Below are 27195 nucleotides of genomic sequence, written 5' to 3'. Positions count from 1 at the left end.
AGCCCTGGGTGATTCTGAGACAGACTGACCTGCTCAAGAGGAAGAATGCTTCCAAATGGGCTGTTTGCGGAAGGTCTTCAGAGAAGCCTGCTCTCCTGTGCTCACAGAGCAAGGAGCGTTACCCTCTGGTTTGGGGTGAGTGTGCTCTTTCTAGGTCCTGTGGGGTCTGAGGCTCTGTCTCCTGGTCTGGCTTCCACCAGTGTGTACACTTGGCTCTGGGTGGCAGCTTAGAGCAGCCTCTAATAAAATGCTGAATGTTGTCTGTAGCACAGGGGTCCTTAGGCTCACGTTGCTTCTTTTCCATCTCAGGAGCTCCATGACTTTCCCCAGCCTATCTCAGAAACAAGCGCTGTGGCCAGGGACCTTTTGATCTGGAGCTGCCCCCTTGGCTGGCCACAGCAGACCCTCACTTTGCCTCTGTTGCCTTTTCAACAGATGTCCTCTTCACACTCGGTCCGCAGAAGTCAACCTGTTTTTTTCAAATTCTGCAAAAGCAAACCAGGTTCATTGCACATTATACTGAAATGGCCTGGGATAAATACAGCCATTTCCCGGTCCCACAGCCTTCCCCACCCGTCCCCAAATCCTCTATCACCTCACAACTCTTTCTGCCCCAGTGAGCCCAAGTTCTTGCTGTCTTGATTATTTGCAATTCTCTGCGTGACTTGCCTCTTGGGCTTGTTTAATTAGAAACAGGCCTGGGAAGTGCTTCTTATGCCTTGGCATGTTAATTGCATATCAGAGAATGAGAAGGGGTGACAATGTTTGGTGACGGAAATTTCCACTTCCTCCATCTTTGGCTTTTTCTCCATTTTTCTCCCCCACATCTCTCCTTGCCTCCTGTGCTTCCTCCCTCTCTTGTCTGCCTCTCCTGCTCTTTGCCCCTCTTCCCCCACCTCTGTTGCTCAGTTACAGGGCTCTCTGAGAGAGGCCAGAATTAAAATCTAAAGCAGGGCTGTCCAAACTTTTCTCAACGTTTTTTCCAAGGGCCATATGCGGTAAAATACACAAACAGCCGGGCCACTCACTCGAGGTGAAGTACGTATTGCCTCACCTGGTTTATTTAAGTAAACTAAATATATTTTTGGAATTTGCTGCGGGCCAATTAACAATGGATTGTGGACCGCAGTTGGCCCGTGGGCGGCAATTTTGACACCCCTGATCGAAAGGAAAAATCTGTGTGCTCTTTTGCCATTTCCCTCTCTCTCTCTTCTCCTTTCTCTCCCATTCCAGCCCCTTCCTCTGTCGCCCTCTGGGCTTTGAAGGGACTTAGAGCAGGGAGCTCTGAGTTATACTCGGCACTCAAAGGACTATTTTCTTTTTGTTTCCTTTCCCCCCTTATTATGGTTGTTCTTATTTCATTTTATTTTTTACAAAACAGGAGAAAAGAGTGAATTGGGTTGGGGGGAGATGATACATTTCTCCACAAAGGTACAAAACTGCCTATAGAAAGTCAACCTCAGAGTATCAACAGGGCTGCCAAGAGGAGGTGGTTCTGGCAGCGTCTCCCCAAACGTCCTTTACATCTGGTTGGGAGCATCCCCCAAGATGGGAGGAGAAGCCTCCTGTAGCCCTTGCTCAGCAGGGGAACGAGCAAGCAACTGAGACTGTACAGAGCAGGAGAAGAGGAGGGCACGCGTCCTGTGGGCCAAGGCCTGGGACATAGGCGGGGGACATCCAGGCAGAGGCTCAGGAGCCTCTGGGCACGTAGACAATTGGGGTGACGGGAGGCTCTGACCAGAGTCTTTCTGTCCCTTGCAGATGCTCCTCAAAAAGGCAGCAGAGGAGACCTCAGGAGACAAGGGCCATGTTTTGGAGGCTGCAGGAGCAACCCCTGGGCCACAAAGCCCCAGCTGTCTTGGTCCAGCTGCCAGGCCGCAAGCACGTGGGTCCATGCCACATTCCTGGCAGGGCATCTGGCCCAGATTGCTTCCCTTTTGGTAAAAAGTAGTCCTAGTCATTTCTCTACTGCTGAGAATAGGCTGAGCTCCAGGAATTTTGTGACAATGGTGGTGACAGTGTCTCCCCTTCTGAGGACCTGGACAGCTTCCTTCCCAGATTCCAGGGCAGGACAAAGGGTGCGGATACCACCCGAACTGAGGGGGCACCCCAGCCCCAGAAAGCCCAGGCTGGAAGGAGAGGCCGCCCACCCACCCCCTGCCTGGGCTGGCCAGTGCCAAGGTGGGCTGCTAGCCCGGCTGCTAGCAGGAGGATGGCCAGGGCCAGGATGGCTATGAGCCCGGGGCGGCCCCCTAAGGCTCTGTGGCAAGGAGTGGCCTCTTTAGTCCTGGCCCATACATAGGCCAACTGGGTGTGGGCATCAGCAAAGGCCACTTGCAGGCAGACCCAGTACTCCGTGGCCGGAAGGAGGCGGGTGATGTTATAGCTGAGGGTGCCCCGAGGCAGGCGGGCCAGAGCAGTGGCCCCCTGACCCCGGAGAGAAGAGGCGCTGGACCAGGTGAGGTTGGTGGAGATAGTGTTGGGTGGGGGAACCCAAGATAGCAGGATGTGATAGGGGTGGATCTCCTGCACCCGGAGCTCTAGCCCCCATTTCTTGTCCTTGCCTAGCTGCAGGGGAGCCTGGCCAACCGTCACACTGACTGTCTTAGTATCAGCCCCCACCAGGTTCTGGGCCACACAGGTGTACAGCCCTGCCTCTTCCACTGTCACCCTCCGCAGCTCCAGGGTCCCCTCGGGGTACACCCGGTATCTCCTGTCTGCATGGGCAGCTATCAGTCGAGCCCCGACTGGAGTGACCCAGTAGATCTCAGGTTCCGGTTCAGCCAGCGCCCGGCAGTGCAGCACCAGACTCTCTCCACTGGCCACATGGAGGCTGGGGGGAAAGCTGCGGGGGGAGATGAGGGGCAGGCAGTGGTCCGTCATCTCCCGAAAGGGCACCTCTCGGACTGGGCGACGCTGGAGGTCTGGTGGCTCAGCACACAGGGTGGACTGCGGCTCGATGAAGCGAACACGGGTGCCCGTGGCATTGGCCCAGCGGATGACACAGTCACAGCGGATGGGGTTGCCATGAAGACCCACCTCCTGCAGGTTGGGCAGGGACTCCACTGTCTGCCGGTGCAAGGCACTGAGTGCGTTGTTGTTGAGCATGAGGGTCTCCATCTGGGGCAGGTGGTGAAAGGCGCGGGGGTGAATAAAGGACAGCCGGGGATTGTTGGTGACGTCCAGCTTGGTCAGCTCGGGGAGGTTGACCAGGGCAAACTTGTCGATGGAAACCAGCTCCTCCATATTGTTCAGCCCCAGCTCCTTGAGGTGCAGCATGTTGGCGAAGTCCCCTGGCCCCACACGCTGGAGCGGGTTCTTGTTCAGGTCCAGGAACTTGAGCCCGGGCACCTGCTCCAGTGCCCGCCTGGGCACCCGAGCCAGCTGGTTGTCATAGAAGGAGAGGCTCTCCAGGCTTTGCAGCCCCTCCAGGGCGTAGTCGGAGATCTCCCGGAGGTTCATGCCTGCCAGCACCAGGCTGCGCAGGTTGGCCAGGGGCCGGAAGTTCATGTCCAGGATGGCGTCCACCTTGTTCCCGCCAATCATGAGGACCTCCAGGTTGGGCAGCATCTCGAACCAGCGGCTGTCCACGGCCTTCAGCAGGTTGGAGTCAAGGTGCAGCCGAAGCAGGTTGCCGAGGCCAGCGAAGGCCCGGGGTGCGATGCGGTGCAGCTGGTTGTGGTTGAGATAGAGCTCCTGCAGGCTGGCCAGCCCTGCAAAGCTGTGGTCCTCTAGCCAGGTCAGCTGGTTCTCCTCCAGGTGCAGGCTCAGCAGCTGGGGCAGGGCACGCAGATCACAGTCACGGGCATCCGAAAAGCTGTTCTGGGCCAGGTCCAGCTCTGTGAGGTTGTCCAGGTAGCCAAGCTCCCTTCGGCCCACGTGCACGATGCCGTTGCTCTGCAGTAGCAGGGTCTGCGTGCCTGCAGGCAGCGCCGGCGGCACGGCCGTCAGGAACAGGTCGTTGCAGTCTACAGTGGTGGCCTCGCGGTAGGACGAGCGAGGTGTATACCAGGGCCGGATCTGGCAGGCACATCGAGGGGGACAGGGCACACGCCAGGGGACCACGGGCACAGCGGCAGTGGCACCAGCCATCCAAGCTAGCAAGAGGGGGGCCACGAGGAGCCTCATTATGGAGCCGCAGGGAAGAGGACCATCCACAGGAGAAGTCTGCAGTCCTTCTGCTCTTACCGGTTTGTAGGCTGAGGGGCAGCAGCCTGCCAGGGCCTGGGGACCCACCCTCCCAGGGCAGTCATGCTGCTCGAGGTGAGGCTCGGCTCTGCTCGCCCAGCTGGGTGCGGCTGTCCATCCTCATCCGCGGGGCCTGCTCACTCACCGCCACGTCCCGGGGCGGCCCTGGAGAAGAGGATTAGAGTTAAGCAGGTGGCAGAGAAGCGGAATCTAGCTCCTCCTCCTGTCTCACCTGTCTGACTCCAGAGGCCACAGGAGCTGAAGGGGTGGGCAGGGCCCAGGCTCCCGGTTCCGTCCTACAGTCCTTAGGCTTTAGTGTCCTTTTCTATGGCCTGCGGGGAAAATGAGTGACTACAAGTCTTCAGGCAAGAAGGGAGATTGGGCCTTGGAAGCTTCCAGGATACTCGGGAAAGATGTGTGTGTGGAAGAGAGTTGGTGGCTGCCATTATTGTCATCTTCAGGGTCCCTCCTGAGTCCAGAGAGATGTGGAGTAGATTCTCCAAATTTTCTCACATCTCTCCTCCCTGCCTCCTTGGCTCACTCAATAAATGGAAAATAAAGTGATGGTTTCCAGACATCTCTCTGAGTGGTGTGGGCAGGGGATGGTGGAAACAAGTGCAGCTTCTAAATTCCAGGGGGGCTCCCAGGACTCTGGAAGTTGGGAGGCAGTGGCTCCTAGCCCCATCCCATACCCAGACAGGTTGGGGAAGCGGGTGGTTCTGCCTGGGGTCTGCTTAAGCTCTCCTGGGTGTGGTGCAGCTTGGGATTTTTGCCAACTTTCACATGTGGACGCAGGGGCTTTTCCTTTCCCAATAGCCTGGCCGAGCTGCCAGGTGGTGGGATGAAGAAGCCTGGGTTTGAGCTCCTCAGCCCTGCAGGTAAGACCTTGCATGACCTGGTCGCAGCCACCTCTTCTGGCTTCTCTTGCTGCCACCCCGCTTAACCGCTGTGCATACCCCTTTCAGGTTGAAGTTACCCTGCTATGCCCTTTCTCATGTGTCCTTCTCATTGTCTCCCAGGCAACCCCTACTTGTTCTTCAAGAACTTAAGGTCACTCCCCTCCTACAGAAAACTCCTCCCAGGCCTCCCACCCGTGGCTGGCTAAGGGGACTGCTTTGTACTCTTACAGGGCCCCATGCTTCCTTCTGTCACAGCGCCGACCACATCACGTGGAAATGTCTCCCCATCTAGGGACCTGTCTTGCTCATCGTTGTGCTTGTAGCACAGGGCACGTGTCCACTGAGTATTTATTATATAATCAATCTCCGGAGCCCAGGGCCCTGTCCCCCAGGAGGTCGGGCCCCACCCCCACCGCACCCCCACCTATAGTCAAAGCCCTTGCTGTTCCCTTCCTCTCAATCCCGGGGATCAGTCCGGGTCCTCTCAGACCCCACAGCCAGACTGCATCACCCTGGAAGCAAGTCCAGCCTTGGCCCAGACCGAGTTGGGGGGCTTCCTGGGCCTGAGCTGACTCCTGAATGGAAGTCTGATTTGGGTAGTTTTCCAGCTGCAGGCATCAGGGAAGTACACATGATTTGCCAGAACTCTTCAAAGACTCTGAATATTTTTTCTGATTTAACCCTCATGACTAGTCTACAAGATAAGCATTAATACCCCCCAGTTTGCAGATGAAGAAACTGAGGTTCAGACGAGGTTAGAGAATTTAGCTCAAGACACATAGCTGGTCAGTGGCAGGAAACAGGAATCCACCCAGTTTTTGCCATTTAGACCAAGCTTCTCAGCCCCCAGGTCTGGCCCGAGCCTCCCCTGGGCTCCCTGGGGTGCAGCAGCAGCTGGATGCCTGTTCTTGTCTCCTGGGGCAATGAGTCCTTACCAGGGAGCTTCAGGAACCTGGGAACTGTGTCTCCTACCACTTTCCAGGCAGGTGCCTCTCCGCTGGCCAGAGGGGCTCTTTGCTCACTTCATCCTGCTTCCAGGACACTGGGGCCCAGGAGGGCAGCGGTTGGTGGCTTGGTACCCTTTCTCAGAAGGAGAGTGGCATGCCTGTTTATATCTACCTCCCACCTTCTTTTGGAGCTATTTCTGAAGGTGGGAAAAAGAAGCATGACTTAAAATGAACAGAGGTTTTGCGCAGGGATGTGTGTGTACTGACACGTAAAACTCAGGGCAAACAAACACATGTGCACACATCCATGCACCTGCATAGAAGTGCGAGGGGAGCCTGGGGGCCCGCCCACCCAAGCCTGTGCCTGTCGGTCAGGAATGCGGGAGGGATTTGTGGTGTACTATGTGGGTGGAGAGGCAGCAGGGACAAGCTGAGTCCCCGAAGGGCCCTGTCTAAGGCCAGTGGTCCTGCTTCCTGCTTCCTGCCTGGGCAGCAGAACCCACCAGCAAGGAGAGCTCACTGTTGTACTTACCACTTCCTACCAGAAAAGTTACTGACTTCTCTGAGCGTCTGTTCCTTATGTATAAAATGAAGTCACCAGGAGTAAAGGAGCTGAGTGTGTTGCACACAGAAAGAGCTCAATAAATGTTAGTTCCCTTCCAGCTCTGCTCATCCCCCGGGCTTGGGAAGGCCTCCAGCTAGGACTTCTTGGGGGAAACAGAAGTTGGATCCTAGAGCCTGACAGGCTTCTGCTAAGCTTGCCCAGTGTGGGCTCAGTGTCGCCTTCAGGTGGTGGAGTGGGTGCTGTGCACAGAAACAGACCACACGTCACACCTTTAAAGGGTGCCACTCTGACAGGCCCAAAACCGCAAAGCGATTAGGAGAGCCCAAGACTTTGTAGGCAGAGAGAAGGCTGGAGTGGGTGGAGAGGGGTGTTCATCTGAGCCACAAGCATTTCCGGGGCCTTCAGACCCTGACTGAGCCCCAGGCGTCTCTCCTCCTCCAACACCTTTGTTCTAATACATTTGTGATTGAGAAACCAAACTTAATTTAAAACCTCCAGAGACTGGCCTTTCCCTGCACCCCCAGCAGCACCCTCCTTTCCTGCTCTGGCTGGGCTGGGTGAGGGAGGCAATGCTCCTGCTCCTCACCAGGAGCCCAGAGAGAGGCAGCAGCTTGATGACTCATGTTCACGCTGTATCTCTGATCCCAAGACTTGGCAAAGGCCTAGATGAGCCCTCCCCATCGCTGCTGAGCACGCAGCCCCTTCCAGGGTGGAACGCAGAGCTGCCCACTCACCTGCCATCACCATTTAAGGTCGTCTTGCACACGGCCCACTCATGCAGGCTGATTAGCAATTTCTGCCAGGAGCTCAGAGAAAGCAAATTGTCTTTTATCCATAATCTCCTGGGTGAGCGGGAGTTCAGACCATCACATGTACATTTTCCCCAACTGGATTTCAAGCTCCTTGCTGCTGGGGCCACGTCTTACGTGCTTTTTGTGTCCCCACAGCACTGAGTGTAGGACTGAGCATGAAAGGGTGCTTGTGAGTGGATATAAATAGTGGAACGTAATCTTCCCATAACCGTGTGTGTAGGCAGAGAAGGGATTATTTAGTCTCCTTTTGCAGGGGAAGTAACTGAGGCTCTAAAAGGTTAAGTGACTTGTCAGCTTCCACATGGCAGGGTCGACATTCAAACCCAGGTCTTGCCCCGGCAGCCCAGCCAATGCTCACCGCCGGGCGGATCAATGCCTGCCTTACAAGGACAGAGCGCAGGGCGGACCCAGGGAGGTGGCCTCGGACACAGATCCCTTCAGGACGGCCTCTGTCCTCAGCTCGTCCTCCCTGATGCCTGCCTGCCAGGCCCCTCCATAGCCAGACACTATTCCTTGACTCCTGGCCAGAGCGACCTGCTGGGGGGACAGCATGGGGAAGATCCGGTTCCTGTGTGAGTGTGGCTGGGCTGGAACCACAGGGCCAAACAGCAGCCTCACACAGGCCCTAGCCCGCCTTCTGACTTGGGGCTGGGGGCTGCCTGCACTGCCGGCAGCAGGGCCTTCAGGGATGAAGACAGGAGCCCTGGGGGCCACAGTCAGGGAAGTAAAGTCGCCCACTCCAGAGGCAAGTTCTCTCTTGGAAGGGCTGGCTCTGCAAGCCCCATCGGCCCGCCTTCTCCAGGCAGCTGCTTTGGATCTCGCAGGAGGTGTGGAATTGATCTCCCACACTCCCTCGTACACTAAGACCCTTGGCAATGCGCTAAATGACGATATTTGGAGAAACTTTTGTCAGGAGTCAGAGCTGCCTTTCCCGCCTTCTCCAGCAAGGCCCGGTGCTCCTACCACACATTTAGGTCGCTGTTCTTCCAGCGGGCTGGTGGATGCAGCCTCTCCCCGCCCTCCTCCCCCTTCCTCTCCCCTTCCTGGCAGCCTCTGCCCTGCCCCTGGGAGCTGAGTGTCTGGAGGGAGGAGCAGGCAGGTGGTGATCGATTGCCTGGCCTTCTTTGCTTCAGTGCCAGGTCCCCCTGAGCTGCGGAGACAGATGGGCAGCATAATTGAGTACAGCATTGATAAACTCCAGCCTCCTCACCAGCAGATAAGCGCTGGGTGGAAGGGATGCAGAGGGAGGGAGGGCAGCCCTCCATCTGTACACCTGGCCTCAGCTTCTCCTGGGAGGTGAGCATGGCCCCTCACTCCCACTTTTCATTTAATCACAGACAACCAGGACCTCAGAGCTGAAGGAGACCTCAGCGTTTATCTAGTCTTCCAGAGCCTGAATTCCATAAATAACTTATGGAGCGGAGAAGCCTGGGCTTTGCAAACAGAGTTTGAGCCTGGCTCTGCCTCTTGCTGTGTGACCTTGGGCAAAGTGGGTAACCCTCTGAACCTCAAATGTTCAAGCAGGGAAATGGGGATAAAACACTAGCTGAAGAGCACAAGGATATAAGGGGTACGCAGTGCTTGTTAGTGCCCTTCATTTGCCCCATCATTGCTGCCTCTCATTGCATCTGACCAACTACTTCTCATCTCTCACCTTTTGTAATAAACTTTAAAAAATATTATTGAGGTACAGGAGAGTACATTAATGGCACTAATTCTAAGTGTACAGCTGGAATCTCTACATTTGCAGATACCAGTACAACCACTGACACCCAGATCAAGATATAAATATCTCCAGTATTCTAGAAGGTTCCTGGGAAGCTTCCTTCCTAGTCTATACCCAGCATGCATCTGGAGTTAGCCGGTGTCCTGACTACTATCACCATCAATCAGTTTCATCTTTTTAACCCAGACTTCCCTTTCCTTTTCCATCACAACTTGGGACCACATTCTTTGGAAACTTTAGGGAAGGCCAGGACTTCAGACTTGAAATGCACTTAATTCATCCTCCTCTCCTGAGGGCTATAGCTTTTCTGGGTCTCCTGTTTAATCAGCCATCCCCAGAAAGAGAGACTGATTCCTCCTCGTTCTGTACTTCCCATAGCTAGCGATTGCTCTATGCCTTAGGGCCCTGCTCTGGCTGGAATCCAATGGCCTGGGCCTGTGAGTGCCAACTGCCTCGAGGCAGGGAGATGGCAGGACGACCTCCTGGCCCCACGCACCCCTTGCAGCCCTGTGACTCTCAGCCAACTTCCTTCCTTCAAAGCCCTGCTGGGTCTTGGCCACCTCCTGGCGCAGTGCTGCTCACCCCCCTTTCTCCTGCAGACCCCAGGTCTTCTCATTACAGAGCTCGAGGACATTAGGCAAGAGGACAAATGGAAGAGTGTCCAGAAAGGAGGGACCCAGACTCACTTCCAGCGGCCCCTGACCTCTCCCTGGCTGTCTCAGAGGGAGAGACACACTCAACTTGCCCCAAACTCAGCATCTCCCACCAAACCTGCTCTTGCTTCTTCGGTTCCATCTCTGTCAGTCAGCACCACCAGCCACGTTCTCCAAGACTGCAAACATGTGCCATCTTGCCCAGCCCCCCCAACCCCCCCCCCCCACAGTGCTCACACTTCCCTTTTCATCTCTTGTCTTACCCTTATGAGAGCCTCTTTGGTCTCTCCTCCTCGCCCTTAAGTGACCCTCTCACTCCTAGACACCCCGCGCTCCTGCTAAACGAGACTTGCTACCTCTTTCCACATCTCAGGAGTATCACACCGCCTGAAAATCCCTGCCCCAACTTCAACTACCAATCTCCCCTTCAGCCATAAAAATCCATCCCAAATGCTGCCTCCTCTATGATGCTTCCCCTGATCCCCTTGAGAAGGGTGCTTACTCCCCCCTCCCGCCTTCCCCAGCACCCCTGAAATTCTGAGCAGACCCCACGACAGCACGTTCCTTGCTGTCGGGCTGCAGATCTGTCTTCCCAGCCAGGCTGTGAGCTGTTCCAGGAGAGGATGGTTTCTCATTGATTTCTGTTTCCCCAGAGCCTAGTGCAGTACAGACTTTCCCTGCAGGGGTGGGAGGTGAACGGCAACCCATTAGTGGGTCATGAAAACAATTTAAAGTGGGTCACAATCTGCATTTTTAAAACAAGAGATAAAATAGAAAATATCAGAGTGGATTGTATGCAGCTAGACTAAGCATTGTTTTGAGAAGTTTGTCCCCTATTTCACACACACACATACAGAGGGAGGTACAGGGACATGATGAAAAAAATCATGCTTTTTTTTTTTTTTCTTTTTTGTCTTGGGTTGCAGCTACAAGAGCTTGGAAACCATTATTCTTTCTTGGTAAGGTGAGTCCCTTCAACTCTAGTTTACGCCACTGGAAGGAAGACATAATGCAAAGTCTCAGAGGAAAGATGTGACATTCCTGAGCACCTTCTGTGTGCCAGGATTTCTATTTGCTGTCCACGCTGTCTACCTCATCCCATCCTCCAGACAACCCTGGGAAGGAGGCACTTTTTAGATAAGAAACCCCAAGCTCAGTGGAGCTAAGCGATCAGACCAAATTCCCACAGCAAAATGTGGAAGAGCCAGGATTTGAGCCCAGGTGTGTCTCATTTGCCAGCCCTTTCTATTTCCATGATTTTGGTGCCAGGAGCTGACTTCCAAGAGTAGATGATGGTGCAGGAACCGGGAAGAAAGTTGGAGTGCATCCCATGGAGAAGGATGAGGTTTCTCACATCCACCCTTGCCCTCTGCTCCTCTCTGGAGTTCTCTGGAATGAAAGGAGTCAGTGTTCCCGTAAAAACCCCTTCCTGGGCCTGGGAGGGAAGGGACTTGTCCCCGGGGAACACTCTCTCTCGCTGGCCCCGGGAGAGGGTGTTTGAGCTCTGATGCCTGGAAGGGAACCTGCCTCGTTATTTCTTAATTAGGAGTGGAAGGTGCCAGTAGGAAGCACACAAAGCCACTTCTGCCTGGTTGCACTGCACCAAAAGCGCTGCAGGGGAATGGAGCCAGGCTGCTGGCGCATGCAGAGCAGTGCCATGCTGAGCCCCACCCCCAAGTGCTGCCAGGCTTCTGCTGGTCATCCAAGGAAGCCTGACACCTCCACACCGCCCTCTCCTGGGCTCCCCTGGCGCCCCAGCATCCCTCCATCATAAACTTGTCTGTCTGTCTCTCTCACTAGACTGTGAGCCCCTCAGGGGAAGGAACTGTGCTCCAAGTTGCCAGTTCCTCCAACTTCTGGCACATAGTAGGAGCTCAGAAAACGTCGGTGGAAGGAGGGAAAGAGGGAGGAAAGGAGCGGGGAAAAGGCAAGGAAGGGCACGGAGAGAGGAAGGAAGCTGGTTATTTCGGAGCTCCTAAAGACCAGGTGGATCAGAGTTTGGGCTCAGGCCCCTTCTGCCTCCGCCGTCGCCAACTGGAAGGCGGCACACACTGCTCAGGTACATCTTCCTCAGGTTCACGCCTCTGGCTGCTGCACAGCCACCTTGACCCTTACCTCAGGTGGAGCAGGAACTTCTCTCGGACTCAGCTTTCCACCTCTGGATTTGACACGACCCACGATGGTCCTCACCCTTCTGGAGTTCTCTCAGGGCTCCCCTCCAGAAATGCTGTGGCCTCCACTGACCTCTCTGAGGGCGTTAGAGGCGGCTCTGCACCTGAGTCCTGGCGCTGGTTGTGTGAACTTGAGCACCCTCTCTCAGCTTCTCCTACCTCCTGGGGGATGTTTGTAAAGTGCCTGGTGCTCAGGAGAGTCTCTTCCCTTTTCATCCAGCTCAGTTTGTCTGAGGCACAATCCCCGGTTTCTAGCCCATCTTTGTACCTGGCCACCAGCAGGCGGTCATGTGGTCTCTACGGCAGGCGTGCTCTCCTAGAAACCCTTCCACCGCAGGCTGACACTCCTTCCTGATGGAGCTGTGCCCTCTCCTGGATCAAATATAAGCGTTTCCTGGGGCCTCCAACTGGGTCCTGTTTCTAGTTTCCAGGGCAGCTCAGTTCATTTACAGAGCATGGATGTCTGACACAACTCTCACCCAGTAAACAATCCAGCACCTCCTGGCTTAGCTGAGCAGCTCCTTGTTTCCCCAGGTGCTTGCTCCTGGGAAGGGTCAGTAGAGAGGGCCCCTCCAGCAGGTTTCTAAATGTCCCAGCTTGATGGCGGCCCACAGTCATTCCACATTGGCCACAGTCACAAGACAGAGGGTCAGCCAAGCCCAGCTGCTGACCCATGAATCTCTCTAGACTTCCTCCCTGTAATTCCTCCCGTTTTTCTAGAATCAGGTGGGGTGCTGGGCAGACCCTGTAGTATTCTTGAAAGGCTTCCTCCCAGAGCCAGGACCCCAGGACATCCCTTTAGACACAGTGGATCCCTGGGAACTAGGAGCACGGGCAGGGAACAGAAGGGAAAGCCTTTAGAGAGATGCAGGCAATAGTCCTTCCTGCTCCAGTGCCTTTGCATATGCAGGGTCCTTGCCCGGAAGTCCCTTTCTTCATCAGTGTATTTCGGGAATGTCTTCCCATGACTGAAATTTCAGTTCACATTGCACCTCTCTGAAGTCCTCCCTGACCACGGCCATCCACCCTCTTCCCTAATTAATCAATCCCTTGCTCCTTCTTTCATCCTCTAAGAATCCACATCCAGTACCTGCTCATCCATTCTCTCAGAATGAACTGCTCCAGGGCAGCTCTTTGGCTTTGTGGCTCCAGAACTAATAGGAAGGGAAGCACCAATACGTTTTCCAGTCTTGTTTGAGGTGAGTAAGGAGTTCGATGGGGAGGTTTGGGTTTCTGTCTCCACAGTGTTTGTGATACTGAGGGAGGGAGCCTTAGGGCACGTTGGGGGGAGATGCTGGCAGAAGGTTTGGGGCTTGGATGGCTGAGAAAAGGCTGCGGATCAAATGGGGAGAAGACCAGTTAAACAAGGAGAAAGGCCACAGCTCCTCTAATGGAAAAGGAAAATGAAATCAGAATGAAAATTGATGAGGCGGAGAGAAAAGGAGCCGCGTTTCATCAGCACGTTTGCCAGATGAAGCTGAGAGATAAATCACCCAGCGGCGGAAGGAGCCTTGGTGGCTCCTCGGGGCTCACTGCCTGCTCCGCCGTCAGCTGTCTCAGGCAGGCCTGCCAGATAAGTGGCTGCAGCTGAGGCCTGTGGAAGTTTTTCCCCTCTAAATGCAGTGAGAATGGCCTGTCAGTCCTCACCACCTCCTGCAGGCCTGCCCGGCCATTCCTTCGCTGGGTCCTCCTCCTTGGTCCCCTCGCCAATCCCTCCGACCTCTCTCTCAGCAGCCCCTCCTTGCTGTCTCTTCCCCAGTGTGGGGGCAGAGCCCCAGAAAGTAGTTTGCAGGCTCTCAGCCTCACATAGACAGGTGCTGGCTCAGGTAGTAAATGGCCATCAACTGTGATTGCATGGCCATCAGCTGTGGCTAGTTGGCCGTCAGCTGTAACCAGTGAGCCATTGGCCACTAATATAACTGCTGTGGCTACGCTACCAGAGGGAGAGAGAGAAAAGGATGGGGGCTAGCGAGAAGATGGCGGCTGGGCTGGCAAGCGTGGATGGCGGTTTGCGGACAGTGTGGATCCAGCCTCCAGTGAGAGTATAGTGCCGCCAGAGAGAATATAGTGGTGTGACTCCCCCATCTATGGCTCCTTGGGTGTTCCTTTTTGGCCTCACCATATCCTGCGTTCTTGTGTGGGGAGCGGGAGCAGAGACCCCGCAGGCCTCCCCGCACGACAAATGGCGCAGTGAGCAGGGTCCCCCGCATGACACCCAGCTTGGGGCCATGCCTACGGAGAACATGTCTCAGCTCTATCGACCTTCTTCCCCCTCATCCTACTTCTCCGAAGCCAGAGGGGGCAGCAGAGCTCAGGACACAGGAACAGGTGGTGGACAACACAGGACAGGACAGGGCTGGGTTTTAGTCCCAACGTGGGGACAGACCTTGGAATAGGTCCTCTCACTTCTCTAGGCCTTGCGCCCCTCGTCCATGAAATGAGGGGTTTGGGCCAGAGCAGTGAGCTGTTCTACAGCTGTGGTCTCTGGACCAGCAGTAGCAACATGTTAGCAATGCAGGTTCTTGGGCCCACCCCAGCCCTCCTGACTCAGAATCTCTGAGGTGGGGCCTTGTAGCCAGTGTTGGAACAAACCCTCTTTGAAAATCCTATTTGAAAATCGCTGGGCTAGCCAATCGTTAAGGTCCCTCCAGCTGAGATTAGAAATGTATATGTATGTGTGTAAGTATATGTATATACATATACGACGAACATCTTATCATTATTCTGACAGGTAAGACTTGAGTGTCCAGAACCCCCTTGCACCTTCTCTGTCCTGGACACAAGGAAACTGCTCCCTAATGGGCATTCATAGAGCCCTGACTGTATGCTGGCACTGTGAGGGGCGAGGGTGCAAGGTCATAGGAAGGGCAGGCAGGGAGTCAACAAATGAAAACAACCTCTCTACTATAGTATGACCTACGGGGTCACAGAAGCATTTACCAAGGGCGACAGAGGCACAGCCTAGAAGAGAGAGCACGATTCTGCTTCATGTGGGAAGTTGGGCAGAAAAATCAGAGGAGCTTTACTAAAAGTCATTGAATTGTACACAAAAAATGGGTGATTTTGATGGAATGCAAATTGACTTTATTAAAGTTGTTTAAAAAAAAATCACAAGGGAAGTGTTGCCTGAATCGGTAGGTCAGCAGGTACACAGATGGTGGAAGGCATTGCACGCCTATTGGGGACAGCAGGAGCAAAGGTTCTGGGATAAAAATATATGAAGCAAATTCCAAGAGGTGACTCCCCTGAGGTCCCAAGAGTGTGGTTGGGGCGGGAAAGAGGCTGGAGCAGCAGGCCAGAACCAGAATTGTCTGGACACGATGGCAAAGGCAGAGGGCGGCCGAAGGGGGTATGTATGGCCGTGACCACTATAGCCATCGATAATCATAATTGATTAGGACCGGATGCATTTTGCAATTTAAATTCTTCCATATCCACTGTCCTATATGATTTTCACAACAGCCCTGCAAGGTCATAGGTGCCATTACCTCCATTGTAATGGAAAAGCTATTAAGTGACTTGCCCAAGAGCATACAGCAAACAAGTAACAGAGCCAGGGCTAGAAGACAGTGTGCTGCCAAGCGAGGCCTTGTTTTCCCAGTGGGATGACAATGATGTTGACGGTTACCACTGACAGGACTGCTTATGAGCCAGGCCTGGGGCTAGGAACCTGATATGAGTGGCTGCACTGAACGCTCAGAACAATGCTATGATATAGAATGATTAGCCCTTTTCACAGATGTGAAATTCTCAAGAATACCCAGCTGGTCGAGCCAGAACTCCAACTGGGTCGTGGCTGGTGCCAAAGCCTGTGCTCTGAACCCTGGCCTGCATTACCCTCCTCCAGCCCCCACTGCCTCGCTCTCCTCGAGCCTGGAAGGAATGAAGAGATTTCTAGTTGACTTCTCCTTATTCAAACTCCCCTGAGCCTGTGCCAGCCCAAGACAAAGACACTGGCCCCTGGCCTATGCGGAGCAGCCCTTCCTCGCGGGAGGCCCTTCTCTGTCTGGCCGAGGCCCCCTCTCCCTGAGCCTGTCTATGCCTTCCGAGCCCACTGGGGACCAGGGGCTCCTGCGGACCCCAGAGCACAGTGGCTGGAAACGCTTCCATCCACGATCAATAGCATAATTCAGGGACTGCGGCAAGTACAAAGGAGTGCAGGTTAAATCAATATTTAGAAGCTTCAAAATTAAACTAATTAAGAGCAAGCCTTAATGATTTTTACTGTCTGGGAATAAAAAAGACAAAAAGTCCATCTATATTTCATCATTCTACCTTAGGAGCTTGTAATAATCTGGGAAGAGCAGAAGATGAAAAGTGCTCCCAGCCAGCCCCGCTTTCTGCATTGCAGGAAAGGGGAGCACCTTGACCTTCATAGTGAAAGACGAGGAGGAAAGGGATGGGATGGAGCACAGGATGCAAGTAGCATGCTGTAGAAGGCCACTGGCTTGGGGGAGGGACCGTTATGAATTGAACTGTGTCCCCCCAAAAGATACACTGAAGTCGTAATTTCCAGTACCAGTGAATGTGACCTTAATCTGGAAATAGGGTCTTTGCAGATGTTGTCAAGTGACAGTGAGGTGGGCCCTTACCCAATGACTATAACTCCTTATAAGAAGAGGGAAATTTGGACGCAGACACAGAGGCACCAGGAGAGTTCCTTGTGACGATGGACACAGAGACTGGAGTGCTGCAGCTGCAAGCTGACAAATGACAGTGACGGACTGCCATGGCCAGAAGCTGGGAGAAGGCAAGGGAGGGTTCTCCCCTACAGGTTTCAGACGGAGCATGGTCCTGCCTGCACCTCGATTTCAGACTTCTGGCTTCCAGAGCTGTGAGACAATAGACTTCTGTTGTTTTAAGCCACCCGGTTTACAGCACTTTGATACAGCAGCTCTAGGAAACTAACACGATCTTGGATGCTAGTTCCCACTCTACACAGTATAACTGTGCAAACTGGGCAAGATGCTTAACCTCTGGAAGCCTGTTTTTCCCTCTGAAAAATGAGGATAAGATCTTCTGTCTTTTGTACAGAGAAGTAGTACAGATGAAATGAAAACATGAGTGTGAAATATGCGCTATGAGCTGTACGTGCTCTATCACCTGGCCTCATCGCGAGTGCAAAGAATCTGAGAAGGGACGCAGGAGCCATCTGTCACATGGGCAGGACATTCTCTGCCAGCTTGTAGGACTGGTCTAAAAATCCAATCAGGTCACAGGTGTGAGGTGTCTTTGCTTCGTTAGACACATTGTATACATGAAGGGTATTTTTATTATCGTTCTCAACAAGGATTTTATTTGCTGCCCACTTGGCCCAAGTTTTCTCATCTATAAAATGAAAGGGTTGGACAACATATTTTTAAAGCACCATTTCAGCAGCATTCTCTGAGCTTATTTATATATTAAAAAAAAAAAAATTCTTAGCAGCCCAACCTCGTTCTCATTCCTTACACCTCAGCCCAGTCACCCAGGGTAATTCAGAGGGTGCCAACTAAGCGCTGTGGCTTTGCTCCCTTGTCCCCTGCTGCCTGGGTTAAGGGAGGGCGGCACCAGAGCACTTCTCCTCTGTCCTCCCTCAAGAGTGTACCAGGCATGGAAGGAACAGGAAACCATGCAGGCAGCAAATAAAAGCTCTATCGATCATGAGACGGCTGGCATCCCAAGTCCGGCTGGCTCCCAGAACTGTTCATCTTAAATAAACGTTCCTAATGATCCACTCGTACTTAATACTGGAGCCGTGTCTTGTTAAAGTGCAGTGGAACCGGGTGGCTGAGCACTGGCGCTACCGCTGCCCCGTCCAGGCCTCTTCCAGGGCTCCAGGGGGAGGGGTTCTCAGGTGGTCTCAGATTTTTGGAAGGAGCTGCACCTTTCAGCAGTGGGGTTCTCCACTGGGGAGACCAATTTTCTTGCCATGTAACAACGAACATTCTTCCCAGACAGCTATCAGTGAGTGAATGAGCATCTGTCTGCACATCACTCTCATAGGAAAGGTGACATTAGCAGTGTCACCATAATAACCACCTATGCAACGCCATCGCCTGGTCTCCCTACCTGCATCCCACCATCTCTGTCAATATCACCAGCCCCACCGTTACCACTGTTCTTAGCTGTGATCACTGAGACCTCCACGCTCACTGCCATCACCACACGTCACCCTGAACACCCACTACTAGCAGAGCATCGGCTCTTCCATCCACTGTCACAATCCTAGTCATCATAAGTACCCTGATAATCAAAAGAAAATTTATATGGCTTCATCACTCTGACATGTGCAGAATCTGAGATAGATATGGATTCTGTCACTGGGAAATATCATGAGACAATGAGACCCGTTACAATGCTTACACGAGAACAAGTGGATTTGCATATACACAGAGGTGCTCCCTAAGCATGAGCAAAGCCTGAACATGGAGGTGGGATGCACAGATGGAGAGCACTGGAGGAGAGGGGAGAGGGGGTGGAGGGATAAGTAGGGGACAGGCCTCACTGTGGCCAGGTGAGCGCCACGTTCTGTTTGGGGGAAAATGAGCATCCTTTGCCTCCTATTAGCTCTGTGTTTTTCAACTCTGGCTGCACAATAGCATCAGATGGGGAATCTTTTAAAATAAACTGATGTCTATGTCCCACTCTAGACCAATTAAATCAATCTCTGGAGCATCATATAAAAAAAAACAAAACTCTCCAGGATTTCTTTGCATGCAAATTTTACATCAAAAGAAAAAAGAAAAAACTTGTAAAACAAAACTAAAGTCCATAGTTATTGATACTGAAAAATACTTCAGGGAACAGTGTACTGAAGTCAGCGATTCACTTTGAAATACACAAAAAATAAGATGGATTGAGGGATAGATGGAGAAAGATGTAATAAAGCAAGTCTAGGAAATGGTTAATGGTAGAATATTATAGATGGTAGGTATATGGTTGCTCACTGTAAAATTCCTTCCACTTTGCTGTATATTTGAAAATTTTTATAATAAAATATTGGTGAAAAAAATCCCCAACTGGTTTTAATGTGAAGCCAGGACTGAGAACCACTGCATCTAAAGAAAAAATCCATAAGCAAGTAAGTTCCTCTTTCCTCCACCCTCCATGTGTAAAAGAATATACCCTCTTTCTAACAAATCAGACTCTGGTTCAGTGCTTCCCAGCCCATCTCAAGTCGTGGCTCACGTAGAAAGTGTATTTGTACGGCGCACCTGGGGAAATGGAGGTGGCTGCTTGCTTGTAGCAGGAGCCTGTGGCTGGGGAGCTGAGACATGAGGCTGCCCCAGAGCCCATAGGGCCGCCCTGCGTGGCTGGGCTGGGCCCAGGACCTGCCACAGCCGTACAGTTCGGCCAGCTCTGCTCTGCTCAAATGCCTACCCTGAGTCTCCCTTTTCTAAAGCCCGGGCTCAGCATTCTTAGCAAGGATTAAATCCTTTCCCAGGAAAACCAGAGCAGAGCCTGACTACGGCAGTGTGTGTGTGCATGTGCGCACGTAGCGTGTCAGATGGGCACCTCGGGGAGGGCCAACCCCATGGCCCATCTGTATGCTCCTCCATACCCACGGGCCCTGTCGGGGAGTGCCATGGCAACACCATGCTCTTTAAACACAGGAGTTTGTGCTACCATTGCAAAGCAGCATTAGGCAATTTAATTAAGGAGCTGGCAGCAGACAAACTTTGTGAGTTAGAGGCATTTTATTAAATCCCACTGTATTATGCAGCTCAGTTCCCCCAGGAGCTGCAGAGCTGGGGAGAGGAGAGAATTTGCTGGGGTTTTCTTTTCTCTTTTCTGCTTTCCCTGGCCTCCCTTCTGCTTCACGAAAGCATTCCAAGTGCAGGGAGACCCCAACTGTGATTGTCTGCTCCCCCAGCCCAAGCAGCAGGCCTTGGCATAAGGGCTACAGGCAGCAGTCTAGGGATATAATCACCAGCATTGATCCCATGTATTACCGTTCAGAGAGCACTTTCACATGCATGATCCGGGGCCAGACCTCCAATCCTGCCCAGTCGTCACAGCAGCACATTTCATGTTGCCGGTACCAAGCTCAGGGCTTCCCACGCACGATCTCATTGCATGTTCCCACACCCTAGGAGCAAGAATGCTGGCATTTCCATTATATGGATAAGGAAACTGAGGCTTATAGATGTGAAGTAACCTGTCCAAGATTTGTAAGTAGTGTGAGGGAAAGAAGCAAACACAGACAGGCTGACTGCAGAGCTAGGGTTCAGACCACCACTCTCTGCTGCTGCCTCTTACGGCTGGTGATCTCCTCCTATGTCACCCTGCAGACTGGGTTCTACTCCAGTCACCCAGCCAGGGAAATAATTCCACGGTGAAGCTGAGGTGGGAATGGGGTTCTCCAGGACGCTGACCCAACCTACCAGGCCAGAACGTGCTTTGTGAAAGGTCACACCCGGACCTAAGAACTTGCCAACATGCTCAGAGAGCACAAGCTCTCTTCCTGGCCGCCGTAGGGAGAGTGTTTGGCTGGGACTTGAAGTCAAGTTCATTATCCTCTGTGGCTGCATATAGGGAAGAACTTCCTGGATAAGGGAGAGGTACAAACCAAAAAGGCAAGATTCGCCAAGAAACCACCTGACACCTCACCTGCCCTCAGTGGAGCAGGCTCTGGGCCCGTCCATGGGAGGCCATCCCAGGCGCCTGCCCTCAGGCTAGGGAAGGGCCTTGGGGTTCCATAACCTTGAGACTCAGCTCCCACCTCTGGGAGTCCCTTCTGCGTGAGCATGGGTAGGGCAGCTGTGGAGAGGCCCCCGTCCTCTAGGGCTGCAGTCGGCTCCTGGGCCACCAGGGCCTCCTCAGCCTCCTGTGGTCGGCTCGGCTGATGGGAGAGCCCAGGTCTAGGTGTGGTGCCAGCAAGGGGCCAGAGGCCTCTCACTCTGCAAACATTCACTGAACCGCTCCGGGTGCACAGCCTCCCAGACATGAGGAAGAGAGGGTACCTGCCCTTTAGACCTATGCCGGGGACCATTCTCATGGGCTCAGTTTCCTCAATCCTAAAATGGGGCTATCAACTGAATAAAAGTAAAAAATAAATAAAGCGGGGGCAATGACATATGCCTTGAATAGCTAAAACAGATGCAAAAAATAGCTAATTTCATCAAGGGCTTATTCTCTGCTGAGAACTTGCCACTCTTTTTATCCTCATAAGTCGATTACAGTGGTACCTCGGTTTTCGAACGTAATCCGTTCGGAAGACCATTCGAGTTCTGGCACGTTCGAAAACAGCCGACAGCGAGGCCTCAGGATCTTGCACTGAGAGGAAGCCACGTGACATGTTCGACTTCCGAGGCGTGTTTGAAAACCAAGGCATTTACTTCCACGTTTATGGCGTTCATAAACCGAAATGTTTGTCAACGGAGACGTTCGAAACCAAGGTACTACTGTATATTATCCCCACTGTGCAGATGAGGAAACTGAGGCTAAAAGAAGTTAAGCCTATTGCTCAAGGTCAGACAGCTAGTAAGGGGCAACAACCAGTGCTCTTAACAATCTCATTTTCTCTCTCTCTATGTGTGTATATATATATGCATATATATACATATATATATCCATATGTGTGTACATATGTATACATGCATATACACATATACATATTATATAATCATATATATTAATACGTTTTGAGGTATAATTCATATACTATAAATTCACAATTGCATTATATTTGAAAAGTAAATTTAATAGCTGTATTTGCCACCCAGCTTAAGGATACGTTATTATTATCTGCTAGGAAGAAAGATTTCGTGAGTGCGGGGCTTCTCCTCTTGGAAGGGGGCTCAGGAGCCACAGCCCTGGAGCGGTGAAGCCCAGCTGGGCAGACCCTCTGGAGGAGGACCTTGTGAGGCCCAGTCCTCTCTGCCCCTCCCCCACTTTGCTCTTCATCCATCACCATCCTCTCCCCGCCCCCACAGGACCTGAGGCTTCCAACGGGCTCTGGGGCCTCTTCTATTGGTCTCCATTCCCTTGCTCCACCTGGCAGAGAGTGAGCCACAGCAGATGCCCTCCAGGTGACCCCTTTGAGAAGTTCGGGGTGGAGGGCATGTGTGTGAGGTAGGCCAGCGAGGACAGAGCTAGCTGCAGGAGAAGGCCAAAGGGCCAACTTGAGGGATGCCCAGTACCACACTCCACAGGGTAAGTCTGCCAGGGAAACAGCAGCCTTTGAATAGTCTAGCAGTAGGAGATCTGGTCTGGGTGGAAATCCAGAGGTTCTAATCCCAGTTCTACCATTTATCAACTATGGGACAATCTCACTGAGTCCCAGTTTCTTCTCATCTGTAAGATGAGGATAAGAATATGTGCCTTGATTTTAACAGGTACAATTCGCTGACTGCTTACTATGATCTGGGCCTTCACAAAGCTTTTTTCTTAGTTAATCCACAAAACAATCCTATGAGAGCAGCAGCGTTATATTTACTGAAAGGGAAATGAAGGCTCAGAGAAGTTAAGCAACGTGCCCAAGGTCACACAGCAAGTACATGTAGAAGCCATGATTCCAGTCAGTGTGATGCCAAAGCCCTCACTCTGCCAGGCTGTGAGGGAAACAATGGGATAGGTGAGTGCAAAGGGGCCCCAGCAGGGGCTACACCACACTAAGGCAGAGGCCTTCCCCCAATCCTCACATGGCTGTGCTATAGTTTGGCCAGTTTTCTTCCAGTGAGATAAGAACAAGTGTTCCAGGGGTTGTGCACCCTCCCCTCCCCTGGAGCAGTGTGGGCAGCTCACGTGTGTGAGTGTGTGTGTGTGTATCTGCACAAGCATGCATGTGTGTGAGTGTGTGAGCAAGTATGTGAGTGTATCTGTGCACGAGTGTGTGTGAGTGTGTGTGTCTGTACAAGCATGCATGTGTGTGAGTATGTGAGCAAGTGTGTGAGTGTATCTGTGCACGAGTGTGTGTGTGTGAGTGTGTGTGTGTGTGTATGTTGGGGGACGTGGCAGGCAGAAAGGCACCATTCTCGGCCAGGTGAACCAGCCTGGAGGGGAACGGATTTGGAGGATGTATTTTGCCAGTGCTTGCTTTCCTGGGCACAAGGCCTGGGTGGTGCCAGCTCATTTTCACAGCCAGTTCCCCAGGGAATTAACAGGGGAACATTCTCCTCTGGAATAATGATAAAAACAATAATAATTAAAAGGGTTGTAGCTAATATTTCTCTAGTGCCTATCTCCCCAGACCTCAAAGCTCTGGGCAAAGAGCAAATCTGCTGGCTTTATAGCCACACCGCAGGGCCCAAGAAGCCTCAGGAATTGCCAGATTTTCTGTCTCCTCCAGCTAGGAGGTAAGTGCAGGCACATACTTGAGATTGACTTGTGCCAGGAGCTGCCTTTGCGTGCCAGTGGCAGAGCTGGGAAATGACCTAGGTCCCTGCCTCCGGCCTCCCCTCTCCACTATCCCTCATGTTCTGGGATCACCCTGTGCCCAGGAGTAGCTAAGGGACAGATCCAGGTGTCAGCTATCCTCACCCAACCTCCACAAGCCCCCATCAACCTCTGGGCTCCCCTACCCAGCCGGCTCTGCCTCAGGGAGGACTGCCCCTGCTCCTGCAGCCAGTGGGGCCACGTCTGCCCGCATGTCTGGTCCCTGCAGAGGACAGCTGATGGCTTTCTCTGGTCCCAGCCAGGAGTCATTACGCACCAAATGTCTAGTTTAAACAAGTGATTAGGCAGCTCTATTAAGAGCAAACGTGCTTCCCACCAGGGAGGTACAGGAACTCCCTGAGGTGGCTGAAGCGGGAGGGAGGGCCAACTCAGGGCCTCACAGCAATGGGCTCTTCTCCTCCAAAGCATTTTCCAGAGAATTCAGTGCAAGGTGGAGCTCCCAGGTTCTGAGACCTGGCATCCTGAGCGGCTCAGAGCCTGACAGATTTTCAGACACAGAGCCCACTCCCGACTGTGCAGGCAGCCCACCCACACCTGGAAATGAAGGACCTGGAACAATTTAAATGGACAGAGAAGCCACGGCTCTCATGTGGCCGTGACCAGCCTCCCCATATACACTCTTGAAAAGCAATGACTACATCTGAGTTATACTGCTTTTCTTTCTCCAGCAGCTGCAGGACAAGGAAAGGTCAGGAACTGTGCTTATCATCAACATATTCCCCCAGCATCTCCAGAGAGAAAGCCTACTGAATCTCTTGAGTCCACAGAGGGACTGAAGAGTCTGGAAACACCTCCATTTGTATGCTGACATGATTGTGTGTGTGTGAGTGTGTGTGTGCATGGGTGTGTTTTTCTGGGGGGAAGTTCCATAGCTTGTATCGGATTTTCAATGGAGTCTATGACTCTACTCCTTGGTCAGTTCTGAAGGGAATGGGCTGTTCCCTTCCATAAAGGTGACTTCATCTTCCAGAAGCCATAGGTGGACTTTGAGGCCTGGATTCCAGATGCTTGAAGAGGGGCGTTAGGACGAGTTTGGGGACATACTGAAGCAGGACACACTATGACAGACAGACTTGCCCGGCAGAGCCGTGGCTGCCTCTAATCCAGACCAGGTGGCTAAGTACCTTCCTCATCACCTCATTTTTCCTATTGGGACAGCTCCATGTCTACTGTTCCCTGTCACCACAGTGACAGCTTTCTAGTGATGATATTGGCATCAATGTCATATAAATTCCTCCAGATCCCCAGGGGCTAGGAGGTCAGTTTCAGGAAGCTGGGCACTAAAGCTCTGCATAGCAGAGTGGAAAGAACAAAGCCTTTAGCACATGAAAGACCTGACTTCAGATCCTGCTTCTGCCTCTTACTAGCAGTGTAACCTTGAACAAATAACTTAACCTTTCTGAGTGTCAGTTTCTATATCTGTAAAATGGGAATAATACCTCACAGAGTTTGAGGTATTAAACACAGGTTTGAGGTAATTTGAGGTATTTTGAGGATTAAATGAGGTCATGCTGACAGACTCGCTGGCATTGCGCTGGCACAGAGCAGGAACTCAGTAAAAGTTCTCTTTCCCCGCAGGCATGGGTGGGGCATGTACCCCTCTAGCCACTGGCTGTACACTACAATATCAGGAAAAGGGGGCCCAGGGGAATGGTTGCTTGGTAAGATGTGAATGCAGTCAGAAGCCATGTCCCCCAACACGAAGTCTCCCAATCCTTCGCGGCTCGCCGGGGCCTTCTCCTCCGTGAAACTCCCCTTACAGTGCTCTTTCCCAACGTCGCATGATTCCCATTGGGGCTCTTCATGCATCTCATGCAGTCTCCACTCCATCTCTCTCTTTACGATGAGAGAGGCCACTGGCTCATCTAGATCCAAGGGTAGATCCCGAGGCTGCTCAGCAGCAGCCTGAACCGCCCCCAGTCCCATCCTGGCCCACCTCTCCAGTCCTCCCCTCCTCTTCTCTTTCCCTGGACCTCTACAGGAACTGTGCTTTTGTACGCTTTCAGGTCTCTGAGCTTGTTGTTCTGGAATACCCTTCTATTCTCTGCTTGGAGAGCTTTTAATTATCCCCCAAGTGTCAGCTCAATTGTCATCTCTTTTGTGACATCCTGCCTCCCTCCTGCTCCCACAGATCCTACCCTAGCTTAGCAAGAGCCACGAATTGGCCGTTCCCCTCCCTAGACTGAGCTTCTCCAGAGCAGGGGCTGGGCCTGCTCCACCCTGGTTTCCCCTTCACCTTGCACAGGGCCTGGCACATGGTTGGCGCTCAGTAAATGAGGGTTGGGATAAAAGAACACATGGCATGGTGGCCCATGGCTGGCAGGGGGGTCCCCTTTAACAGAAGACTTCTTGAAAATGTGGTAGGTAGTCCCCCCTCATGGGTTCTGCTGGAGTAGGTCCAACCCTCTCCAGACTAGATGAGCAGGTGGGTGAGGTTAGAGGGCTAATGCGCTCATCCCACCTGGATTCCGCACTTGTCCAATCCAAACATGGGGCCAGTGCAGAGGGCTTCTGCCAGTCACTCCAGAACCTTCTCTACCTTGCATCTGCAGAGGGAGAGGATGGAGAGGGGATGAGCATGGGAACTAACAATTGTGAGCCCTGGGGGCATTAGGCCTGGCTCTGTGACACTGGCATCATGAACGCATTGCACAGAGGAGGACACTGAGGCTCTGAGGTGACTCACTTGTTCGGGCTGCGTAAGGAGTCGCACAGGGCTAACGTTGGAGTCAGGTTGGTCCACCTCTACAGTGAGGTTCTTTTCTTTCTTTATAAGATGCTGCCTTCTGCAGAAATCACAACATGGCACCCAGAGGAGACAGGAATGGGGAAAGACTCACCCTGGACAATTGTGTGTGTGTGTGTGGTATTTCTCTGCCACTGATGATGAACACAAAGTGGGTGGATGGAGGGTAGTTTGAATCAGTTGCCAACATGGCTTTGCGCAGCCTTTCCTGCCACCTGTCTAGATGTGGGTCAGAGGACTGAACATTGGGGCAACCTTCTAAGCAGCTATCTCAGTTACCTCCATCTCCAGTTCTGAGGAGGAATGGCTATTTTAGCACAGAGATGTCTTCCTCTAACTTAGTAACAACCCAGGCAGCTTTATCCCACCCATGTTTCTAACCCACCATGCTTGCTTACTTGCACTACCTTGCCAAAGCCTCCACTCCAAAAGGGGGGGGAGGAAGATGGAAGGAAGAAGTGTGGGAGGGGAGGAGGAAGCCCTCCATGGGGAGAAAAACAGGGGGACTCCAGACAGAAGGGGGAAACGAGGGGAAAGGGTTGGGGGCCAGGCTGCTTGGATTGATCCAGCAGGACTTGAGGGCCTTTATTTTTTATTAGAAATACGTGACCTGAAAAAACCTGGGACTTATTTCTATGCTTTTGGTGTTTTGTTGTGTTACCATTTTTCTTTAGTTTTTAATGAATGCTCCATTCTAAAAAAACACTCTTGTTTCTATTGAATTGAGAGAAAATAGGGATGGTAGGCACCTACAGTACAGCCCCTCAGGGATGGCAGCTAGCAACAGACTCAGGAGAGCTGGGGGAACTGAGGGAAGGTGGTAGAGGGGGAAGGGAGGGAGAACCAGCCGTGGCGCCCAGGAAGGAGCAATGGCCCGGAAGAAGGCAGAAGGCTGGATTTCCGCCCTACACAGGAGTTGTTTCAGGCCCCAGGTTAGATTCCCAAGCAACCCCAAGCACCTAGATTCCAAGCCAAGTTCTATAGCAGCTTTTACAGCTTCCTGCGAGGGTGCCACGAGGATGGCTTGACTCCTAGTGGAGTGGGAAATTCTGACTCCAGGTACCAAAGGAGCAAGGAGGCAAAAAAGGGGCTGGTAATTTAAGGGGGAA

At 52.7% G+C, this 27195-nt stretch overlaps 1 protein-coding gene across 5 annotated transcripts in view; it reads right to left on the bottom strand.

The window, feature by feature from the left end:
- Positions 1-1341: 1341 nt before the first annotated feature.
- Positions 1342-27195, bottom strand: part of LRRN2 (leucine rich repeat neuronal 2) — a 70593-nt gene continuing 44739 nt past the window's right edge. For 3 of the 5 annotated variants that reach the window (XM_019711388.2, XM_019711390.2, XM_074321990.1), the window contains one exon: positions 1342-4353. In XM_019711388.2, the coding sequence (XP_019566947.2) occupies positions 1966-4128 (2163 nt within the window). In that variant the 5' untranslated portion in view covers positions 4129-4353 and the 3' untranslated portion in view covers positions 1342-1965. Of the gene's footprint in view, positions 4354-25801; positions 25887-27195 lie in introns of all 5 variants that reach the window. The other 2 variants (XM_074321991.1, XM_019711389.2) reach the window with 1 other exon arrangement.

This window comes from Rhinolophus sinicus, linkage group LG17 (genome assembly GCF_036562045.2).
Source record: "Rhinolophus sinicus isolate RSC01 linkage group LG17, ASM3656204v1, whole genome shotgun sequence".
NCBI classification, from domain to species: domain Eukaryota; kingdom Metazoa; phylum Chordata; class Mammalia; order Chiroptera; family Rhinolophidae; genus Rhinolophus; species Rhinolophus sinicus.
This window is presented reverse-complemented; position numbering and strand designations above follow the sequence as displayed.